Source organism: Amblyomma maculatum, chromosome 1 (genome assembly GCF_055883805.1).
Source record: "Amblyomma maculatum isolate TAMU_Amacu chromosome 1, ASM5588380v1, whole genome shotgun sequence".
Classification (NCBI taxonomy): domain Eukaryota; kingdom Metazoa; phylum Arthropoda; class Arachnida; order Ixodida; family Ixodidae; genus Amblyomma; species Amblyomma maculatum.
Window position 1 is genome coordinate 305,811,885 of NC_139344.1, and position 19,038 is coordinate 305,830,922.

General features: G+C 45.8%; 1 protein-coding gene across 1 annotated transcript in view; it reads right to left on the minus strand.

Annotated features, from left to right (window-relative positions):
- Nucleotides 1–2,152: 2,152 nt before the first annotated feature.
- The window catches only part of LOC146206991 (nitric oxide-associated protein 1), a 90,220-nt gene continuing 73,334 nt past the window's right edge, over nt 2,153–19,038 (minus strand). Inside the window, exon 6 of the mRNA XM_084591656.1 lies at nt 2,153–2,385. Within this exon, the coding sequence (XP_084447782.1) occupies nt 2,207–2,385 (179 nt within the window). The 3' untranslated portion in view covers nt 2,153–2,206. The remainder of the gene's footprint in view (nt 2,386–19,038) is intronic.

Here is a 19,038-nt window from a genome sequence, read left to right on the forward strand (position 1 = left end):
ACTTCCCCATTTTTAACACGTTAAAGCCTCTTTACAACGTATAGCTGCTTTCCTCTCCACTTTCTTCTACGTTGATGACCTCGTCACTGGTGTTCCGAGTTCCAACAAAGCCTTTGAGGTATATATGAAGAGGCGTACAGTATCCTCAGCGGTGCTTGCATGATGCTAGAAAAGTGAGCTACGAATGATCCCGCACAAGATCACATCGATAAAGATACATCACCAGATTCACCTTGAGTGCTCCTGAAGGTGCTTGGCCTCTTCTGAAACTCCGCTTCTTACTGGCTTCATCTAATTGCCGACGCAGTGCTACAACTGCTACCTTGCAAAGAACTCGAAACGTTCCGTTTTACAGACTTCAGCACGCCTTTCCAATCCGTTGGGATGGGTATCCCTATTCTGCTTCAAGATAAAGCGTGACGTGATGACTCTGGTGAGCACGACCAGAGAGCTACTTTTTCGACTATACCGGTTCAGCATTTTGAGCAAAATTATTTGAGTGACAACACGGATATTAAGCTACATCACTAACTGTAGTTCACCGGTCATTCGTCGTACCAGTCCTCTTGATGCACAACAACTGCAAGAGGCCAAGACTGTCTTCTGGTGCAGAAAGATGTTTTTGCTATGAAGCTCTTTCTTCAGCACACGAAGGGAAAATGTTTTGACACACCCTCGAAGATGCGAGATCTTCACACTTTCATCGACGCCTTTGTGCCCAGGGTCAGCATTCTGAATGCTCCATTGACATCCATTGAAGTAGCGCCTGTGTTGCTCGCTGTGGAAGACCCATCAACATGCTTTGTGGTGTTGCATACATATCGAAATGTTCTCCATGGGGGTAAGGGCACTAATCGAGATTCCAGGAAGGATCTGGATGACACGAGCTCGTCAATGTGTTAAATGTGTCCAGGCAAAATAAGTGGTGTGTGTGCGTTTTTGGCTGAAAGAAGCTGCTGCTCCGACAACATCTCTTCCATGCGAAAGGCTGCAGAATGCTCGACCTTTCGAAATCAGAGCTGTTTATTTTCCTGATCGGTCAAAAGACCATCTAGGTTTCTATTAGACAGTAGCATGTGAAAGACTACACCGTGCTAGTGATAGTAGAACGTTGCCGAGAGCTGCTTGGTGGGGAGGGGGAAAGATTGATCAGAATCGTAAAGATGTGCCTGCAGAAAACGTTTGGAAGAGCAGATTTTGATACGCCACAGCTGGGAACATTGCTAACTGAAGCTGTTGTTAATTCAAGAACAATCGCCTTCATTTACCCCAGTCCTAATGAGCCAGGTGTCTGTCACATTTAATGAAAGTAATGATGAACCGCAACAAACAGATGTTCCTAAATCTGTCACTCTGAACAATGCGTGAAAGCTGTTTGGCCAGCTGCTGTTATCGTGGAATGTATAATGGGTAAGGATGGGATAGTCTGCTCGTACCGAATTCATTTACGGCAAGGATGGGAGGTAGTTAGGCCTATTTGACATCCCTATCCATTAGTGGTTGTCGCCTTGGGGCCAGGAGTGCATTGAAGATTTGAGCCTGACGGTTAAGAAGGACGAAAAGGAAGAAGGAGCGTGGTGCTCGAGGAGCAGTGTGAGCGCCATGTTGGGACATCAGTAAACATCGGATAGCAACGGCTGGTGTGCCTTCCTTCTTCTACACCCAGGATGATCTAAAATTCATTGGGGGGCGCGTAAGAAGTTAGCAATTTGCGCCAGTGAAACCAAAACAAGAAGCATATGCTAGTTGCTTTCACACACCCCGGGTAAGCTGAAATCTATTGGGTGGCACATAAGAAGTTAGAAATTTGCGCCAGTGAAACCGAAACAGGAAGTGTGGGGCAGTTGCTCTCACCCACCACTAGGTGTGCTAGAATCGATGGGCTGCTGGTCGCTGCTATCATCCTCACGCTAGACGTGGAGTAGTAATTTGTACTGGGGATTGGAGGGATAGTGGACACAGATTTTTTCTTAGTTCGTGCACACATTTCTGCAGTCCATGAGCCAAGAAAGGCGCCTTAAAACATTTCAAGCAGCTGTGATACATGGCTAATAATGGGAGTGAAGCACACGAACAAGGTTTCCGTGGCAGGCTATGACCACTTGATGATTGGCCATAGTGCGAGTGCCCTGGCAAAACACAGACAAACAAGTCACAAGTATTTGATCACTTTACTGCTTAACGAATGTAAACCAATGCGGGAAGGTCAGGCCAAGGCAGAGCACCGGCGGTTGGCGTAGGCCGGCGTTCCTCGTATGCGCGGTCCACGCAGCTGGACAGCGGCAGGCAGCAATGCTGGCATGCGGCAGTGCAGGCCCCGGCCTGAGGGGCTCCACGCACGCACTGACACCTGCTCGCCAAGGCCAAATGTGAGGCTCAGCCAGCCTGCAGATGTTCCCAAGAGAATGCACTTTTTTTAATGATACAATTTTTTACTGTTCTGACTATATATAATGTTGGCCGTAGAAACTGCCTTAAACCTACCTAAGCTCTACTCAGTAAAAATAAAACACGAAGGGTTAGGCAGGCGAAACAAAGGTAGAGACATGCTATTTACAACAAACAAGACTTGAATAATACACACCTTCACACAAGAAAAGCACTATAGTAGGGATCACGTGCACACATGTGTCCTACCACTGCTCTGTATTCCAAGGAAATCTTCACTGTATGCACACTAGTTGAAAGCAGCTGAAAGCTTCTACGAAAATGTAGAATCGTCAATGTGGAAAGGAAAGATGCAGTATGCTGTGCTAATGGGCGACTTCAATGCCAAGGTAGAAAAAAAAGCAGGCAGGAGACCAGGAAGTGGGTGACTATGGCATTGGTTCTAGGAATAGCAGGGGAGAGTTACTAGTTGAGTTTGCAGAGTGCAATAACTTAAGAATCATGAATACCTTCAACATATGAAAGAACCAGAAGTGGACATGGAAAAGTCCTAACGGGGAGGACTAAAAATGAAATTGACTTCATACTGTGTTCTAACCCCACCATTATGCAAGATGTAGAGATAATCAGGAAAGTGTGATGCAGTGACGACAGGATGGTAAGGTCATGAATTAGTTTAAATCTCAAGAGGGACCGAAGCAGATTAGTAAGAAAGAAGTACATCAACAAATTAGCGGTGAATGGGAGGGCAGAATAGTTAAGGATCTAGCTACAGAATAGATATTCAGCTCTAACCGAGGATGATGACTTTAGCCTAGAAGCAATGAGCAATGATTTCAGAGAAATCATTACTGAGTGCACTGTAAAAGTAGGCAGCAGGATAGACAGGATATCGGTAAGCTGTTTAAGGAGACGAAAGATATGATGAAACGCCAAAGTATAAAAGCTTCCCACCCAACAGACCAGATAGAACTGGCAGAGATATCAAAGCTAATCAATATGTGCAAAAGTACCCGATATAGGGAAGTATAACATGGAGAAAATTGAGCATGCTGTAAAGAACGGGGGAAGCCTTAAAGCAGTGATGAAGAAATTGGGCATAGGCAAAAATCAGATTTATGCGACAAGGTACAAGGCGGGCAATGTCCTCACGAATATGTACAAGATAGTCAAATTAGCCGAGAAGTTCTATACTGATCTGTACAGTAGCCAAAGTAGCCTGGACAATAATGCGATTGGCAGTAGGGAAAAACAGTCTGACGTTCTGCCAGTGACAAAGGAAGAGGTTAAGAAACCTTTACAAACTATGAAAAGGGGTAAAGCAACTGAAGAGGATTGGGTAACTGCAGATTTGTTGAAGGATGGGGGATATCGTGTTAGGAAAACTGGCCACCCTGTATAGGCACCGTGCAGAAACCCAGGAGGCAGCACTCGTGGCGAACAGGCAGCGCTACGAGTGAGCGCCGGAACAGTTTGATAGGGAGACTCGCGGCCGCCTGGACAGGACGCGAGCTTGAAAAAGGCGGCCTGCGCAGCGAAATGGTAGCAGTTTCAGCCAGCTCGAGCGACGTAGCGAAGCAGAAACAATGCGAGAGCCACAAGACGCAAAGACAGGGGTGAGCCCTGGCCGCCCGCTGGGCGTTTATTTCTAGGCTGGAAACACGCGAAACGGAAGACGACAGGAAAAGCGCGCGCAGTTGGAAAAGGCGAGCAAAAAACGAAGGGGGTGGGAGGGTGGAGGACATAAAAACACGGTAAAAATGTAGAAAAACACAAAAAACATTTGTGGCGAATGCCCCTCCTCCCAAGTGTGGTACAGCTTCACAAAGGCCAGTTCGAACGCCCCAAGCTGGGGTGGGTGAGAAAAAAAAAAAGAAAGAAAGCTGCGGGGAATCGAGCGGCCGAGAAGGACGGAACAAGTATGGGAGAAGAAAAGGAATGAATGAAGCTGTAGTCGAAGAAGAGAAAAAAAGCCTAAAAAAAAAAGCGACAAGCCTGAAAACTCGAGAATGCGATTACCCGGGTCTGAAAATGCCGCAGGCACTTATATTATGCAGACAGATTTTGAAGAGCTTTAGCTATGTTCTGGTGAGGCGGTTGCCACTTTTCTCGGCGATAAAGGAAAGGATGGCAGATGGCACGTGGTCGCTGATACAGCGACACAGCTATGAGAATGGAAACTCCCTTACAGCACTGCACAAATGATCTACAGTTTCTAATACACATGCATGTCTTCCTCTGTCGCATGTCAGAATTGTAGCATGCTTAATTTTCTTTTTCGTCGAAAGAACGTCCTGCCTCATCCCGACTAGTATGCTGTTTTCTTTCATTTTTTTTCAAAGATCCTTAATGCCTCTTTGATGGTACTATCAAGTCCTCTGCTACAAAATTAAGTTTTGACAGGTGAAGGTAACAGGTGGCAGCCAGCCACTCGACAACTTGTTTGGAGCAGGATGGCATGTAATGAATGCAAGGTCTGTTCACAGTGTCCACAAATAAGTAAAAAAAAAATACATTTATTTTGTTTGCTTATTTTTTACTACAGTCTCTATTGAGCAGTATCGCATGAGAAATAGCTTATCACTCGAGGTTCAACAGCTCCGTAGACATCGAAATATCATTAACACAACTAAATGAATAAAGCGTATGGAATGGCATCTCCTGAATCACATCTACAGAGGAGGGCGAAGCGGACAGCGAAGGAAAAGAAAAAAAGGAAGGAGCTGAGAGGGAGGAAAAAAATAATGAAAGCAAGCAAGCAAAAAAAAAAAAAGTTGCCAAGGTAAATTCGCGAAACTAATGAGCAAGACATAGTAAATGCGCCATTAAAACGCTCCCTTCCTGTTGATTACTCTCTGCATTGTACTGGTGCTTATGCAAGCTACCGTGGACAGAGAAATATAGACCGCAGGACAGCATAAATAAAAATTATGCAATGAACAACTGCATCCATGAGCGCGGCCCACTGGGCGCGCACGGCGGTCCCAGTAGCGCTGATGCCTATGAGTTGCCCAATTTCTTTAAATATATATATATATTTTTTTGCGGGTTGAGAAAGGATGCTAATCCAGATGAAGGTATAGTGTGCCCTCACCTGGGCATGATTGCCAGCTCACTGCTCGCTATTCGCACTTATCATCGCTTCGCTTAGTAAAGCTTATTCGGTGACGCGAAAAATATTTTATCAGGCCAGTGGAAATGTGTGCAACAACAGCAATCCAATGACTGCAACCTAGCAATTCATTTGTAACCATAGAATGCCACGAATTGAAAGAACGAACGGCGAATGCGCCCCACGCACAGCAGATCCGCCGCGTCTCCTCTGCACGGCTGGGCGCACGACTCCCTACCAAACTGTTCTTCCCGCCGCATGGGGCGCGCGAGGGGCGCGCGCGTCGCACCGCGAGTTACTCCTGCACGGTGCCTATACACAATGCCTGGCGTCATCGACGATACCGGAACCATGCAAGAACGCAAACATTATTTTAATTCATCAGAAAGGGGATGCTAAGGACTTGAAAAATTACAGACCAATCAGCTTACTATCTGTTACGTATAAGGTATTTACTAAGGTAATCGCTAATAGAATCAGGAAAACCTTAGACTTCAATCAAGCAAAATATCAAGTAAGTTTTCGGAAAGGGCACTCTTCTATCGATCATATCCATACGATCAGCCGGGTAATAGAAAAATACTCTGAATATAACCAGTCCTTATACATAGCATTCATTGATTACGAAAAAGCATTTGACTCAGTTGAAACCTAGGCGGTCATGCAGGCACTGAGAAATCAGGGTGTAGACGAGCCGTATGTGAAAGTGCTGGAAGATATATATAGTGGCTGCATAGCAACAATAGTTCTGCAGAAAGAAAGTAACAAAATTCCCATAAAGAAAGGTGTTAGGCAAGGAGACACAATCTCCCCAGTACTATTCACAGCTTGCTTAGAGGAAGTATTCAAAGATTTGGAATGGAAGCAGTTAAGAAAAACGGTAGTTGGAGAATACCTTAATAATCTACGATTCGCTGAAGACACTGCCTTGCTAAGTAACTGTGGGGATGAACTGCAAAGAATGATTGATGACCTAGACAGGAAAAGTATAAAAGTAGGCATGAAAATCAATATGCAGAAGACTAAGATAATGTTCAACAGCCTCGAGAAGGAACAGCAGTTTATGTTAGGCAGCAAAGCACTGGAAGTAGTAGGCAAATCTGTCTACTTAGGACAGGTAGTAACCGCAGATCCGGACCATGAAAGGGAAATAACAAGGAGAATAAGATTGGGATGGAGCGCATTTGGCAAGCACTCACAGATTATGACTAGCAGCTTACCGGTATCGCTCAAGAGGAAAGTATACAACAGTTGCATCTTACCTGTACTCACCTATGGGGCTGAAACGTGGAGGCTAACCAAAAGAGTTCTACTTAAGTTGAGGACAATGCAGAGGGCTATGTAACGAAAAGTGGTAGGGGTAACGTTAAGAGATAGGAAACGTGCAGTGTGGGTCAGAGAAATAACTCAAGTTACTGAAATTCTTGTGGAAATCAATAACAACAAGTGGGCATGGGCAGGACATGTAGTGTGAAGAAAGGGTAACAGATAGACGCTTAAGGTAATAAACTGGATTATAAGGGAAGAAAAGCGCCGAAAAGGACGGCAGAAAGTTGGTAGGCGGAGGAGGTTAAGAGGTTCGCAGGGGTCAAGTTGATGCTGCTAGCACAGGACTGGATTAATTGGAGGAATATGGGAGAGGCCTTTGCCCTGCAGTGGGTATAGTCCGGTTGATGATGATGTAAAAATATGTGCATGTGTGCAGGCACACACACAATGCATACACTATGTATGCATATTTTGTTCTGTCACAGTTTACCACACGCGCAGCTCAATGTTAGACTCTGGGCTTTTTGATGACTACAGCAGGAGAGACGAAGACAAAAGTATGATGGAAGAAAAAAAAATTATGTTCTCTTTAGTAAACTAAATGTTACTGCGAAGATATTTATGGCAAGAAGTAACACCGGAAATGGAACACAGTAAAAAGGACAGCACTACTCAATTTCGTGATTATTTTGTTGTCATACACAGCAACCAACTGGCCCATATTTGCACGTTAATTCAGAAGAATTTATCTTCACTGCTGGCAAGCAGTACATGGCAAGCAGTACATGTGTGCCATGGGCACACATGCATACTGCAGCTATATCATTCACTACTTCAGTGTCCTCACAAGCAGCCTTTACTTAGTATGTGACTGTGAACCTGAACTGGCATTCTTGGAGTACTCTTCTATGGCTCTTTTTAGCGCAACGTGCACAAGATTAGCCCGAAGTCATTTTCTCTGCTTGTTACTAACAACACTTACCTTCGAGGCCAATCTTTCTTTTTGTCACAATGCAATGCCGACACAGAAATAAACATCATTGAGCCCTGTTTATTTTGCAGAAAAACTCAGCTCATTTCTATGCTAAGCAACTCTCACCAATCACAACATCCCATTCATTTGCACAGACTTTTCACGTGTGCATCGTACTTTTGACCGAGAGCGTGCTTGTTCGCCTACAAGCTATGCTGCATAATGTGTTCATAGTAAAACATCTTTCCTAAGTTCTAGTTGTGACATGACATTAAAAGGTGATTACATGTAAGCTCATCACCGGACACAAGTTTGTCTTTTTTTGTTAGCAAGAAACTATGCATAGAGCAAAGTCATGCACAGTGGTAGTAGCTAGCAGTGAAAAGAGCAGGTAGGAGACTTTTGGAGGAAACTCCAAGACAAGTTCAACTAACATAAAATCTCAACATCCCATTTATTTGCACTGACTTCTCACATGTGCATGCCTTGCCAGAAACCCACTACGCCCCTAGCCTGTGCACGTGTCCGCCCCATGCGTCGTACCTTTGACCAAGAGTGTGCTTGTTCACCTACAAGCTATGCTGCGTAAATGTGTTCATAGTAAAAACTTTTTCGTAAGTAGTAGTAGTGGGGCATGACATTAAAAGGTGATTGCATGTAAGCTCATCACAGGACACAAGTTTGTCTTCTTTTGTTAGCAAGAAACTATGCATAGAGCAAAGTCATGCACAGTGGTAGTAGCTAGCAGTGAAAAGAGCAGGTAGGAGACTTTTGGAGGAAACTCCAAGACAAGTTCAACTAACATAAAATCTCAACATCCCATTTATTTGCACTGACTTCTCACATGTGCATGCCTTGCCAGAAACCCACTACGCCCCTAGCCTGTGCACGTGTCCGCCCCATGCGTCGTACCTTTGACCAAGAGTGTGCTTGTTCACCTACAAGCTATGCTGCGTAAATGTGTTCATAGTAAAAACTTTTTCGTAAGTAGTAGTAGTGGGGCATGACATTAAAAGGTGATTGCATGTAAGCTCATCACGGGACACAAGTTTGTCTTCTTTTGTTAGCAAGAAACTATGCATAGAGCAAAGTCATGCACAGTGGTAGTAGCTAGCAGTGAAAAGAGCAGGTAGGAGACTTTTGGAGGAAACTCCAAGACAAGTTCAACTAACATAAAATCTCAACATCCCATTTATTTGCACTGACTTCTCACATGTGCATGCCTTGCCAGAAACCCACTACGCCCCTAGCCTGTGCACGTGTCCGCCCCATGCGTCGTACCTTTGACCAAGAGTGTGCTTGTTCACCTACAAGCTATGCTGCGTAAATGTGTTCATAGTAAAAACTTTTTCGTAAGTAGTAGTAGTGGGGCATGACATTAAAAGGTGATTGCATGTAAGCTCATCACGGGACACAAGTTTGTCTTCTTTTGTTAGCAAGAAACTATGCATAGAGCAAAGTCATGCACAGTGGTAGTAGCTAGCAGTGAAAAGAGCAGGTAGGAGACTTTTGGAGGAAACTCCAAGACAAGTTCAACTAACATAAAATCTCAACATCCCATTTATTTGCACTGACTTCTCACATGTGCATGCCTTGCCAGAAACCCACTACGCCCCTAGCCTGTGCACGTGTCCGCCCCATGCGTCGTACCTTTGACCAAGAGTGTGCTTGTTCACCTACAAGCTATGCTGCGTAAATGTGTTCATAGTAAAAACTTTTTCGTAAGTAGTAGTAGTGGGGCATGACATTAAAAGGTGATTGCATGTAAGCTCATCACAGGACACAAGTTTGTCTTCTTTTGTTAGCAAGAAACTATGCATAGAGCAAAGTCATGCACAGTGGTAGTAGCTAGCAGTGAAAAGAGCAGGTAGGAGACTTTTGGAGGAAACTCCAAGACAAGTTCAACTAACATAAAATCTCAACATCCCATTTATTTGCACTGACTTCTCACATGTGCATGCCTTGCCAGAAACCCACTACGCCCCTAGCCTGTGCACGTGTCCGCCCCATGCGTCGTACCTTTGACCAAGAGTGTGCTTGTTCACCTACAAGCTATGCTGCGTAAATGTGTTCATAGTAAAAACTTTTTCGTAAGTAGTAGTAGTGGGGCATGACATTAAAAGGTGATTGCATGTAAGCTCATCACAGGACACAAGTTTGTCTTCTTTTGTTAGCAAGAAACTATGCATAGAGCAAAGTCATGCACAGTGGTAGTAGCTAGCAGTGAAAAGAGCAGGTAGGAGACTTTTGGAGGAAACTCCAAGACAAGTTCAACTAACATAAAATCTCAACATCCCATTTATTTGCACTGACTTCTCACATGTGCATGCCTTGCCAGAAACCCACTACGCCCCTAGCCTGTGCACGTGTCCGCCCCATGCGTCGTACCTTTGACCAAGAGTGTGCTTGTTCACCTACAAGCTATGCTGCGTAAATGTGTTCATAGTAAAAACTTTTTCGTAAGTAGTAGTAGTGGGGCATGACATTAAAAGGTGATTGCATGTAAGCTCATCACGGGACACAAGTTTGTCTTCTTTTGTTAGCAAGAAACTATGCATAGAGCAAAGTCGTGCACAGTGGTAGTGGTTGGCAGTGAAAAAAGCAGGCAGGAGACTCTTTTGAAGGAAAATCCAAGACCTTATACAACTACTGAAACAGAGTATTCACAACTTCGAGATGGTCAGAAAAACCGCGGTCAGACTAGCCGACCACCTAGAGTACAGCCAGCTCTGCATTCCAACGCAACAGCCCTTGCGCCAGCAAGGCTCAACAACTAGCCTTTCACTAGACCGCCTTTGGCCTAGTTAGGCTCTCAACTACTCCCACTTTTTCTTGGAAATGAAAAGGTTGGGGTGGTCAACCCATGAGACCCGCCACAAGCTTCAAAGAAGCCAATCATACTTCTCATACTGCCCCTGAGTGAGGTTGGGCAGAGCCTTGAGCCCAGGGCAGAAAACAAAGAAAAATTAAAAAAAAAAATGAATTCTTACTCCATACATAGGTTCCCTTCCTCTCCGCAGTGGTTCTTTTCTCTCCCCCCCCCCCCCCCCCCTCCCTGCAAATGTGACCCCGGATCTGGCGTGTCGCCGCACCAACCATGCACTGCCAACTTGAAGGCGACGATGCATGCATGGTAATTGCCTCGAGCTGAGATGCCTGCCTCCAGATAATCACAAAAGACGCTGAGGTGCCAATAGCTCTGAACAGGTGACGACGTGCATGGGAGGGCACAAACACATCAGTGTGATAATGAGTCACTCAAACCAAGAGGAAAATTGTTCACCTTTTTGGGAACACCTCGAATTGTGTACAGCATGCGATAATTGAAACCCATGAGGGAAGGGGGAGGGGAGGACACGGAAAAAAACAGAATGGCACAGGTTGACGAATATCCTTCGACACATCCCAGCGTTTCCTGGTCTGAGTGCTAACGGCATTCACCCCCAACTAACAATGTAAGATATGATGCAGTTCTTGGCGCGCACCGCAAGAAAACGAAAAATGCGAAAATGGGGACGGGCGCCAAATGCACATGCAATTAATATAAGGCCGAATTCAGATGCGGACACTAATGCGTGTTTATTCTTTGAGTATGTGGTATGAAATGTGAGTAATCGACTGGATACACACGCCAACTACTGCTTGCCGGACTATAATCGGGCTATTTGCCGCGGGTACTATTTGCAGAACTAATCAGGCTATAATTGTTAACAAGGTTGATATTACACGTGGAATACTTCCAAGGGAATTCAATTATTTTCCCTTTGAGAACTCTTGTCGTGGTTCGCTTACTTCGCAAAGAGCGAAGCCGCAAAAACACATGAAATTTCATTACTTCAAGTGTGAGCTTTCTGGTGCTCTAAGTAGGTAAAATTTTTGAACCTCCACATTTTAGATGCAGGTTGCAAAATCTGAAATGCAAAGGAGTCCAAAAGGATCGTACACCCGAGGCAAATTTTTGGGTAAATTGCGACTATAGCTTGGAGTCTATGGCGCAGTTTTTGTTCGTGACGAAAGACCGTGCCGGCCTCACAACCTCTCTTTCGCTAGCCTCTGCGTCCTCTATTTTCCATCGTTCTTTTTTTTTCAAAGCTATTCTTTTTTTTTTTTTTTACTTTATATGTGCACCAAAACAGGACTAGACCGATCTTCTGGGGTCAATGACTTACATATTACCGGTTGCTTGAAGCACGCAGAATAAAAACTACCTAGAATGAAAACATTTTCTGGTACAATTAGGTCATTGTCAAACTATAATGCTTGAGATTAAATGTCTTATTTAGTTATTTAGTAGCCGTTTACCTGGTGTAGTGTCGCTCGTTTTTCATGTCTCTACTTCTATGCGGGGTAGTCCATATTTAATTCATTCGAACTGAATGCCGACTTTTCTTGTGGCTTCAGGTAACTTACTGTAGTCGGCATAGTCTGTGCGTGAAACCACGGAATATACCATTTTTGACTGTTTTGATAATGGGGTTACTGTGGCCAGCTTTAGTCAGCGCTCGAATGCACATGTTGCATGTTTGACTTCTTCATACATCCTGTCTCCACACTGCCCTCTTTTCAAAACGAGTGCATTTCTGGACGTCAATTAGGTGCTTCAGGAATGCTAAAGCAAGCTGTACGGCGAGTGAAACGTGGTGTGCAAGTCTGAATTTGTACGCCCTCTCCAAGCTGTTTTCTTCGGAGCCCAGCTCCTGTCATGTTGTTTCCGCGATGTGTTGCCGACGGACAAAAGGGAAAATTAATTAGGTGATTGCTAACAGTACTGAGCCCCATTAACCGGCATATTTATAAAATCTTGTCGCGAACAGCTCGACACGACGCACAAGCAAACAAGAACGTACAGTGCGCGCGGTATCCACCCTGCTGCACAGCGCGCATACGCGGGCGCCCGGACGGCTGACACACCAGTTGCTGGTGGCGCCCTCTGTGCTGCGGCGCCTCCGTCATCGCAAAAGCGGCCCCCTGCTCCCATGCATTTCGCGGCGCGGTCGACACACTGCCCAATCTTCTAGAGCACTATACCCGCGCTGGCAGCCATATTTTGATCACTCCATCCGTTCGCTTTGGTTTGCTTCATATCCGTACGTCAGCGCCCACCGTTCTGTCCACGCTTTTCACGTTGTAACCTAGTGTGCTGTGCTTGGACCTCTCTTCTGTCCCTGGCAGTGTCTGTTAGCGATGCCAAGAAGTGTATTTTGACAGCCGAGGCGTAGCGGGGCCCACCGGCAGCGCTGCCGAGCGCAGTTACAAACTGCTCTACGAGTCGTGCATGGGCCCCTCGTCGATCTGCGCAGCGTCATCCCTATCCAGGTACAGTATCCAGAGTTTTGTAATGTGCAGAGTTTTTTTTTTTGTCTGTGTGCCTTTGCTATTTACTTGAACGACTATGAGAGACGATTGCCAGTTTGTTTGCTTGGTTTGCGCATCACCGTCGCTCATCCCACTGATACTTGTTGGTGAAATGAGCGAGGATGCAATTTATTTTGAGATGAAAGAATCGTGCGTAATTTGACGTAAGATGGAATGGCGCTTTGCACTTTCCTGCCTATGCCGTCGACGCAGTAGTGCCGGGTCTCAGAAATAATCGGGCTGCATAAAAAAAAAATGTCATGCTAATTTCTGCTTCCAGTGAGTGAAGATTGATTGGTGTGTGATAGGCGATGATGAGTTAATAAAATATTTGTAATTGATCAACTGATGAAATAAAGCAACGAAAAAAAGAAAAAATTAGAAATTGAGGGTTTAAAGGTGTTAAAATGCTCAGAATAAAAAACCAGTGCTTGGTGATGCTATTGAAGAAAATTTAGAATGTGTAATTGATTAATTGAAATAATTGAAGAATGCGTCCAAAGGTGTCAAATTTCTCAGAATAAAAAGGAGATTGTTGCTGACCCTGATATTGGTGTATAAAAATATAAAACATTAAATAAAGTAACGAAACAAATGATAGAAATATAAAATAAATAAAAGCTAAAAATTTAAAACGTGAAGAAAGAAAACATTGAGTGTGTGTGTGTGTGTGAGAGAGAGGCGCTATCGCGTCATACCCTTAATGACGGAGCTTAAGTGTCCTCCTAACCTTTTTTATAAAAGTATTATATAATATAAATCTGACTTTATGAGCACAGCCAGTTGCACCAAGCACAGACACTTCGCAGTAATGTGAGTTGACTCTTGAAATTTCTTTTCGTTTCAGCCGAGTTCCTCTTCCTCCGAGACAGCGCTTTCATATGAGGTTAAGGCTTCGAATTTCTACTACCTGACAGAGGGAATAAACAAGAAATCGGCATATTTACAAAATCAACTGAACTGCAGGTGGGTGTCAATTAGCGAACCATCGGGTGACTCGACAAAACACACAAAAGTGAAGCGCACGCTTCATTATTTTATCGGCCGCGCTGGCAGGTATAAAGGCACAGAATGCAAACCTGAGCTGCGCGCTCTGGACGCGAACTGGACTTCGCATGCATTATCACGTGATAACATCTTTCGAAACGAGCTGGACGTGAGCATTCATCTTTTCCTGCTTTACTAGACGCCGCGGGTTTGGCAGCCGCTTTTGCAGCGTGAAACACGCACCTCGGGAAACTAGACAGCCGTATTGCTCTCTGCACCAAGCACTGCCATATCCTACAACTGTGAAAAGTAGTTTCGGTAATCATGTCCTTGTCTTAAATCAAATACATAATGGCAAATGCAACCTATGTACAAAAGTTTTCAACGAACGTATTTGAACTATAGCGTTCGTTATACATGCATTGCTCCTTCTCCCGTGTCCTCCATCGAAGCAAAAGCTTATCCTTCAAGTTAACAAGGCTCCATAGCACACAAAACAACATTGCTGTTTTAGGTGATAGCACGTTCTGTGAGCTAGCTCCCAGTCAGAGGGATATGCAGTAATGCTTTACATGATGCTAGTGACACTTGTAAAGCAGATTAGAGTTGCAAACGAGCGGTCGCATACACGCGTATACCTTGTTTCCATGCGCATCTACGACGGTGCGCTTGCTGCAGAAGGGTACGCAGCAACATGCTGGCATCATTCCGAATAGAGCTTGGTGCTAGCAGCAACATGCTGTGATGTTAAAAAATGTAACAATCGCTTGTGATCATTCCAGTGCACTTTGCGATGCAAGCACGGGTTCCATGAAGGCGCACATTGACAGCGTACTCGATGGGAGGCACGGACGGACTGAACAAACCATGGCCACCGCACACAGTTTCTGTCTCTTTCACTAGATGGTGCTAACTTTTGTAAAGCCTCTATTGTCCTGTTAAGCCGCTCAGTCCATTAGTTCGAGGATGGTAGGCTGTTGTCTTGCGGTGGGTGCTGCCACTGAGTCGAAGGACCTCGCTCGTGAGTGCCGACGTAAACGAGGTTCCCCTGTCAGTTAAGACGACTGTTGAGGCACCGTGACAAAGCACAATGTTATGAATGAAAAATGGACAACTTCGGCTGCGGTACCACAGGGAATGGCCTTGGTCTCACAGTAGCGGCCGAGGTAGTCAGTAGTAACCGCTATATACCTGTTACCCATGGAGGATTCCGGAAATGGGCCAAGTAAGTCCATGCCGACCTGTTGAAATGGGAATTTTGGGGGATTGATAGGCTGCAGGAGCCCAGCTGGTTTAATGGGCGGTGTATTCCGCTGCTGGCCCTCACGGCAGGTACGGACGTAGCGGTGCACAACAGCAGCTAGCCTTGGCCAGTAATACTTTCAGCGTATCCGTGCTAATGTGCGAGAAAAACAAAGGTGGCCGGAAGAAAGGTCGTCATGGCACGCACGAAGAACTTCTTCATGAAGCGTTGTGGGTACTACGAGCAGATAAGCAGTTTCTGTTGGACCATAGTTCTTGAAGAGCACACCATCGCGCAAGCAAAATGACGATAGTCCGTGCCTGAAGAGCTGAGGAGGAGATGACACGGTTCCTTCAAGGTATTCGATGATGGGCAGAAGTTCAGAGTCGACCCGCTGCTTTCGGGCTAAGGTGGACGGCGTGATAACACCGAGGAAAGCAGAATCGTCGTCGAAACCATCCGTGTGGCAAGGAATAGGAGCGCGGGAGAGACAATCAGCATCACTGTGTTTCTGGCCGGATTTCTGCACGGTAGTAACGTCAAATTCTTGCAACTGAAGGCTCCATCGAGCAAGCCGACCCGATGGATCTTCCAGGTTTGCCAGCCAACACAGCGAGTGATGGCCTCTCACGACGCGAAACGGGCGGCCGTACAAGTACGGACGAAATTTCATGGCTGCCCACACAATGAGGCACTCTTTTTCCATAGTCGAATAATTAACATCGGAACGGGACAAAGTGCGACTGGCATAAGCAATGACACGTTCCGCACCATTCTGCCACTGAACAAGGACCGCACCGAGGCCAACGTTACTGGCAACGGTGTGCAGTTCTGTGTTGGCCTCTTCGTTGAAATGGCCAATTATAGGCGTACAATGGAGATGGGACTTGAGTTCTGTGAAGGCTTTTTCCTGGTCGGGGCCCCAAAAGAACGGTTCAGCGTCATTTGTCAGGCGGGTCAGAGGCTCAACTATCTTGGAGAAATTGTGAACAAAGCGACGATAGTATGCGCAGAGGCCAGGAAATCGACGCAAGCTTCATTTATCCATTGGTTTGGAGAATGAAGCTACGGTGACCGTCTTTTCTGGGTCTGGGCTAACACCTCGAGCGCTGATAATGTGGCCGAGAAATTTCAGCTCATTAAAAGCAAGGTCGCCAGAAAGACCAGCAGATCAGATGGCCTCGAAAACAGCGTGCAAACGTTTCAGGTGCTCGTCGAATGTGTCCGAGAAAATCACAACATGTCGAGATATATGAAGCATGACTGCCGCTTCAGGCCAGAGAGTATGGTGTCCATCATTCGTTGAAATGAGGCAGGGGCCGAGCACAGGCCAAACGGGAGCACTTTAAACTCGCAAACCATCTGGCGTAATAAAAGCGGTTTTCTCACGGTCTGCTCGCTCATCAACTTCTATTTGCCAATAGCCACTGCGGAGGTAAAGTGACAAAAAGTGAGTGGCATGGCGAAGGCGATTGAGGGAGTCGTCAATGCACGGCAGGGGCTGCACATCTTTTTTCGTGACGTTGAGGCAACTCTAATCCAAGCAGAATCTCAAGGTTCCCTCCTTCTTCGTAACGAGGACAACAGGCGAAGCCCAGGGGCTAGTCGACGGTTGGATAACGTTGTCCTGGAGCATTTCTGTTACTTGGCGGCAGATGGCGTCGCATTCTTTTGAAGACACCCGGTAAGGACACTGATATAGTGGACGTTAGTCGTTGGCAACTATAATTCAGTACTTCCTTAGTGGTGTCTGTTGGACCTTGAAGGTTGATGCAAAACAATTGCAGAACAAATTAAGATTCTCTATGCAGAGTTTCTAATTGGCCAAGAGGTGCGGGTTCACATCGGTCTGAATGGCTGTAGACGTCGCATTGTCGAGGTCTGGAGTGTTGGATAAAGCACACTAACCTGTACATTCCCCAAGTTATTCAAAATAAGCGACTGTCGTGTTCGCCGTCAAATGTTGGGGTTCACACATGAAGTTTGTCACTAGCACTTCGGCTTGCTTACAGACAAATTCGACAAGGCCCCGAGCTACACAAACTTGTCGAGTGAGAAACAGTGAGGTGTCCACTTCAGCAATGCCACGCGTGCCCGTGCTGTGACCACATTCAACTGCGACGAACTTGCTCGCACGCGGAGGGATCATTACGTGGTCGTCACAGACATGCAATGTTGTTTTCCGGAAGTTCGTGTTGCTATGAACGGCTCATAAATAAAAAGACTAGCGCAAGTAACACAGACACAGACATAGGAGTAGACAGGACGAGCGCTATGTCTGTGTCTATGTTATTTGCGCTAGTCTTTTTATTTATGATGACACACCAACTAGCCCAGCTTTCTGCTTTGATCAACGGCTCGCTTGGTTGAAAATGATACCATGAGCTGCTTCCGAAGGTCTATAACAGCGCTATACTCTTGAAGACAATCCATGACGACAATCTTTGCAGCACTCTTGTAATACGCCAAAGGTGCCAGTGAAATTAAAACCTCAGATCTCTCTGCGGCAAGTGCACATGCCAATCGGCGTCATCACATGGCCACTGGCGGTGCGTATCATTGGCCCAGACCAAGGCGTCAGAACCTTACGGAGTGCCGTGGCTAGCTGGCTGCTCATGACGGAAAAATCGGCGCCGGTATACGCAAGTGCGGTCACATCACAACTGTCGGCGCTTACAAAAATTTCCCCGGAAACAATGCGTTTGCAGCACGTTGGTAAGTTCGTCGGATCGGGTCATCGCCACTCGGGCATTCGCGTTAAATCGTCAGGTGGAGGCTGTTTAATCTGAGCTGTAGCGGCAGCCTCACCCCCAGAGGTCGTCGTGTCTAGTTCTCCCGGCGAGGGGACATGCCTTTGAATTGCCCAGAGGAGTATCAACTGGGTGAAGCAAAATGCCTCGGGGATAACGATCGCAACTGCCGTTGCGGTGACGTCGGGTGCATCTCGTGAGCAGCCAGGTATTCCTCAATCTCCTGTGGTAGTTCGCCATAGCGGAGTCGAGTCGCGTTTGGTGGAAATCCTCTTAAATCTATTCTCCGGTATGGGCAATTGCGAAGAATATGGCCAGGCACACCGTAGTGATTAGGTTGGTGCCGCCGTAGGTTGGTGCTGCATAGCGGTTCCGGCTACTCCTGTCCAGCAAATTTATAAGAAACACCTAGTTTTCTGACACACCTGACCCGCGCTTTTAGGGAAGGGAGGAGTGTGGGAATGAAACCGGAAAGAGAGAAAAAGGTGCCGCAGTGGACGGCTAAGGAGTAATTTCGACCACCCTGGTATCTTTAACGTGCACTGACATCGCACAGCACACGGATGCCTCTTCTTTTCGCCTCCATCGAAATGCAGCCGCCGGCGGTCGGGATCGAAACAGGGTGCTCCGGCACAGTAGTCAGGCATCTTAACCACTGCACCACCGCGGCAGGGCGAAATCGGCCCAGGAAATGAAATTTTGCCTATTTTGCAGGCCTTTGTCTCAAAAAATGTTTGTGGTAGAGCAGCAATACTTCCACACTGTTCTCAGCACATTTATCTATCAAACAGTGAAAGCTTATATTTATATAACGTTTTAATATACAGACGTACGATTGCGCTAATTTCAAGAAAACAGCGAACAATGAAAATTTCTGAAGAAAAATAATTTTTCTTATATTTCTTAAACTTTTTCCACCTATTCTCCTTTGATTAAAACATATTGCATAATTTCGTTGCGC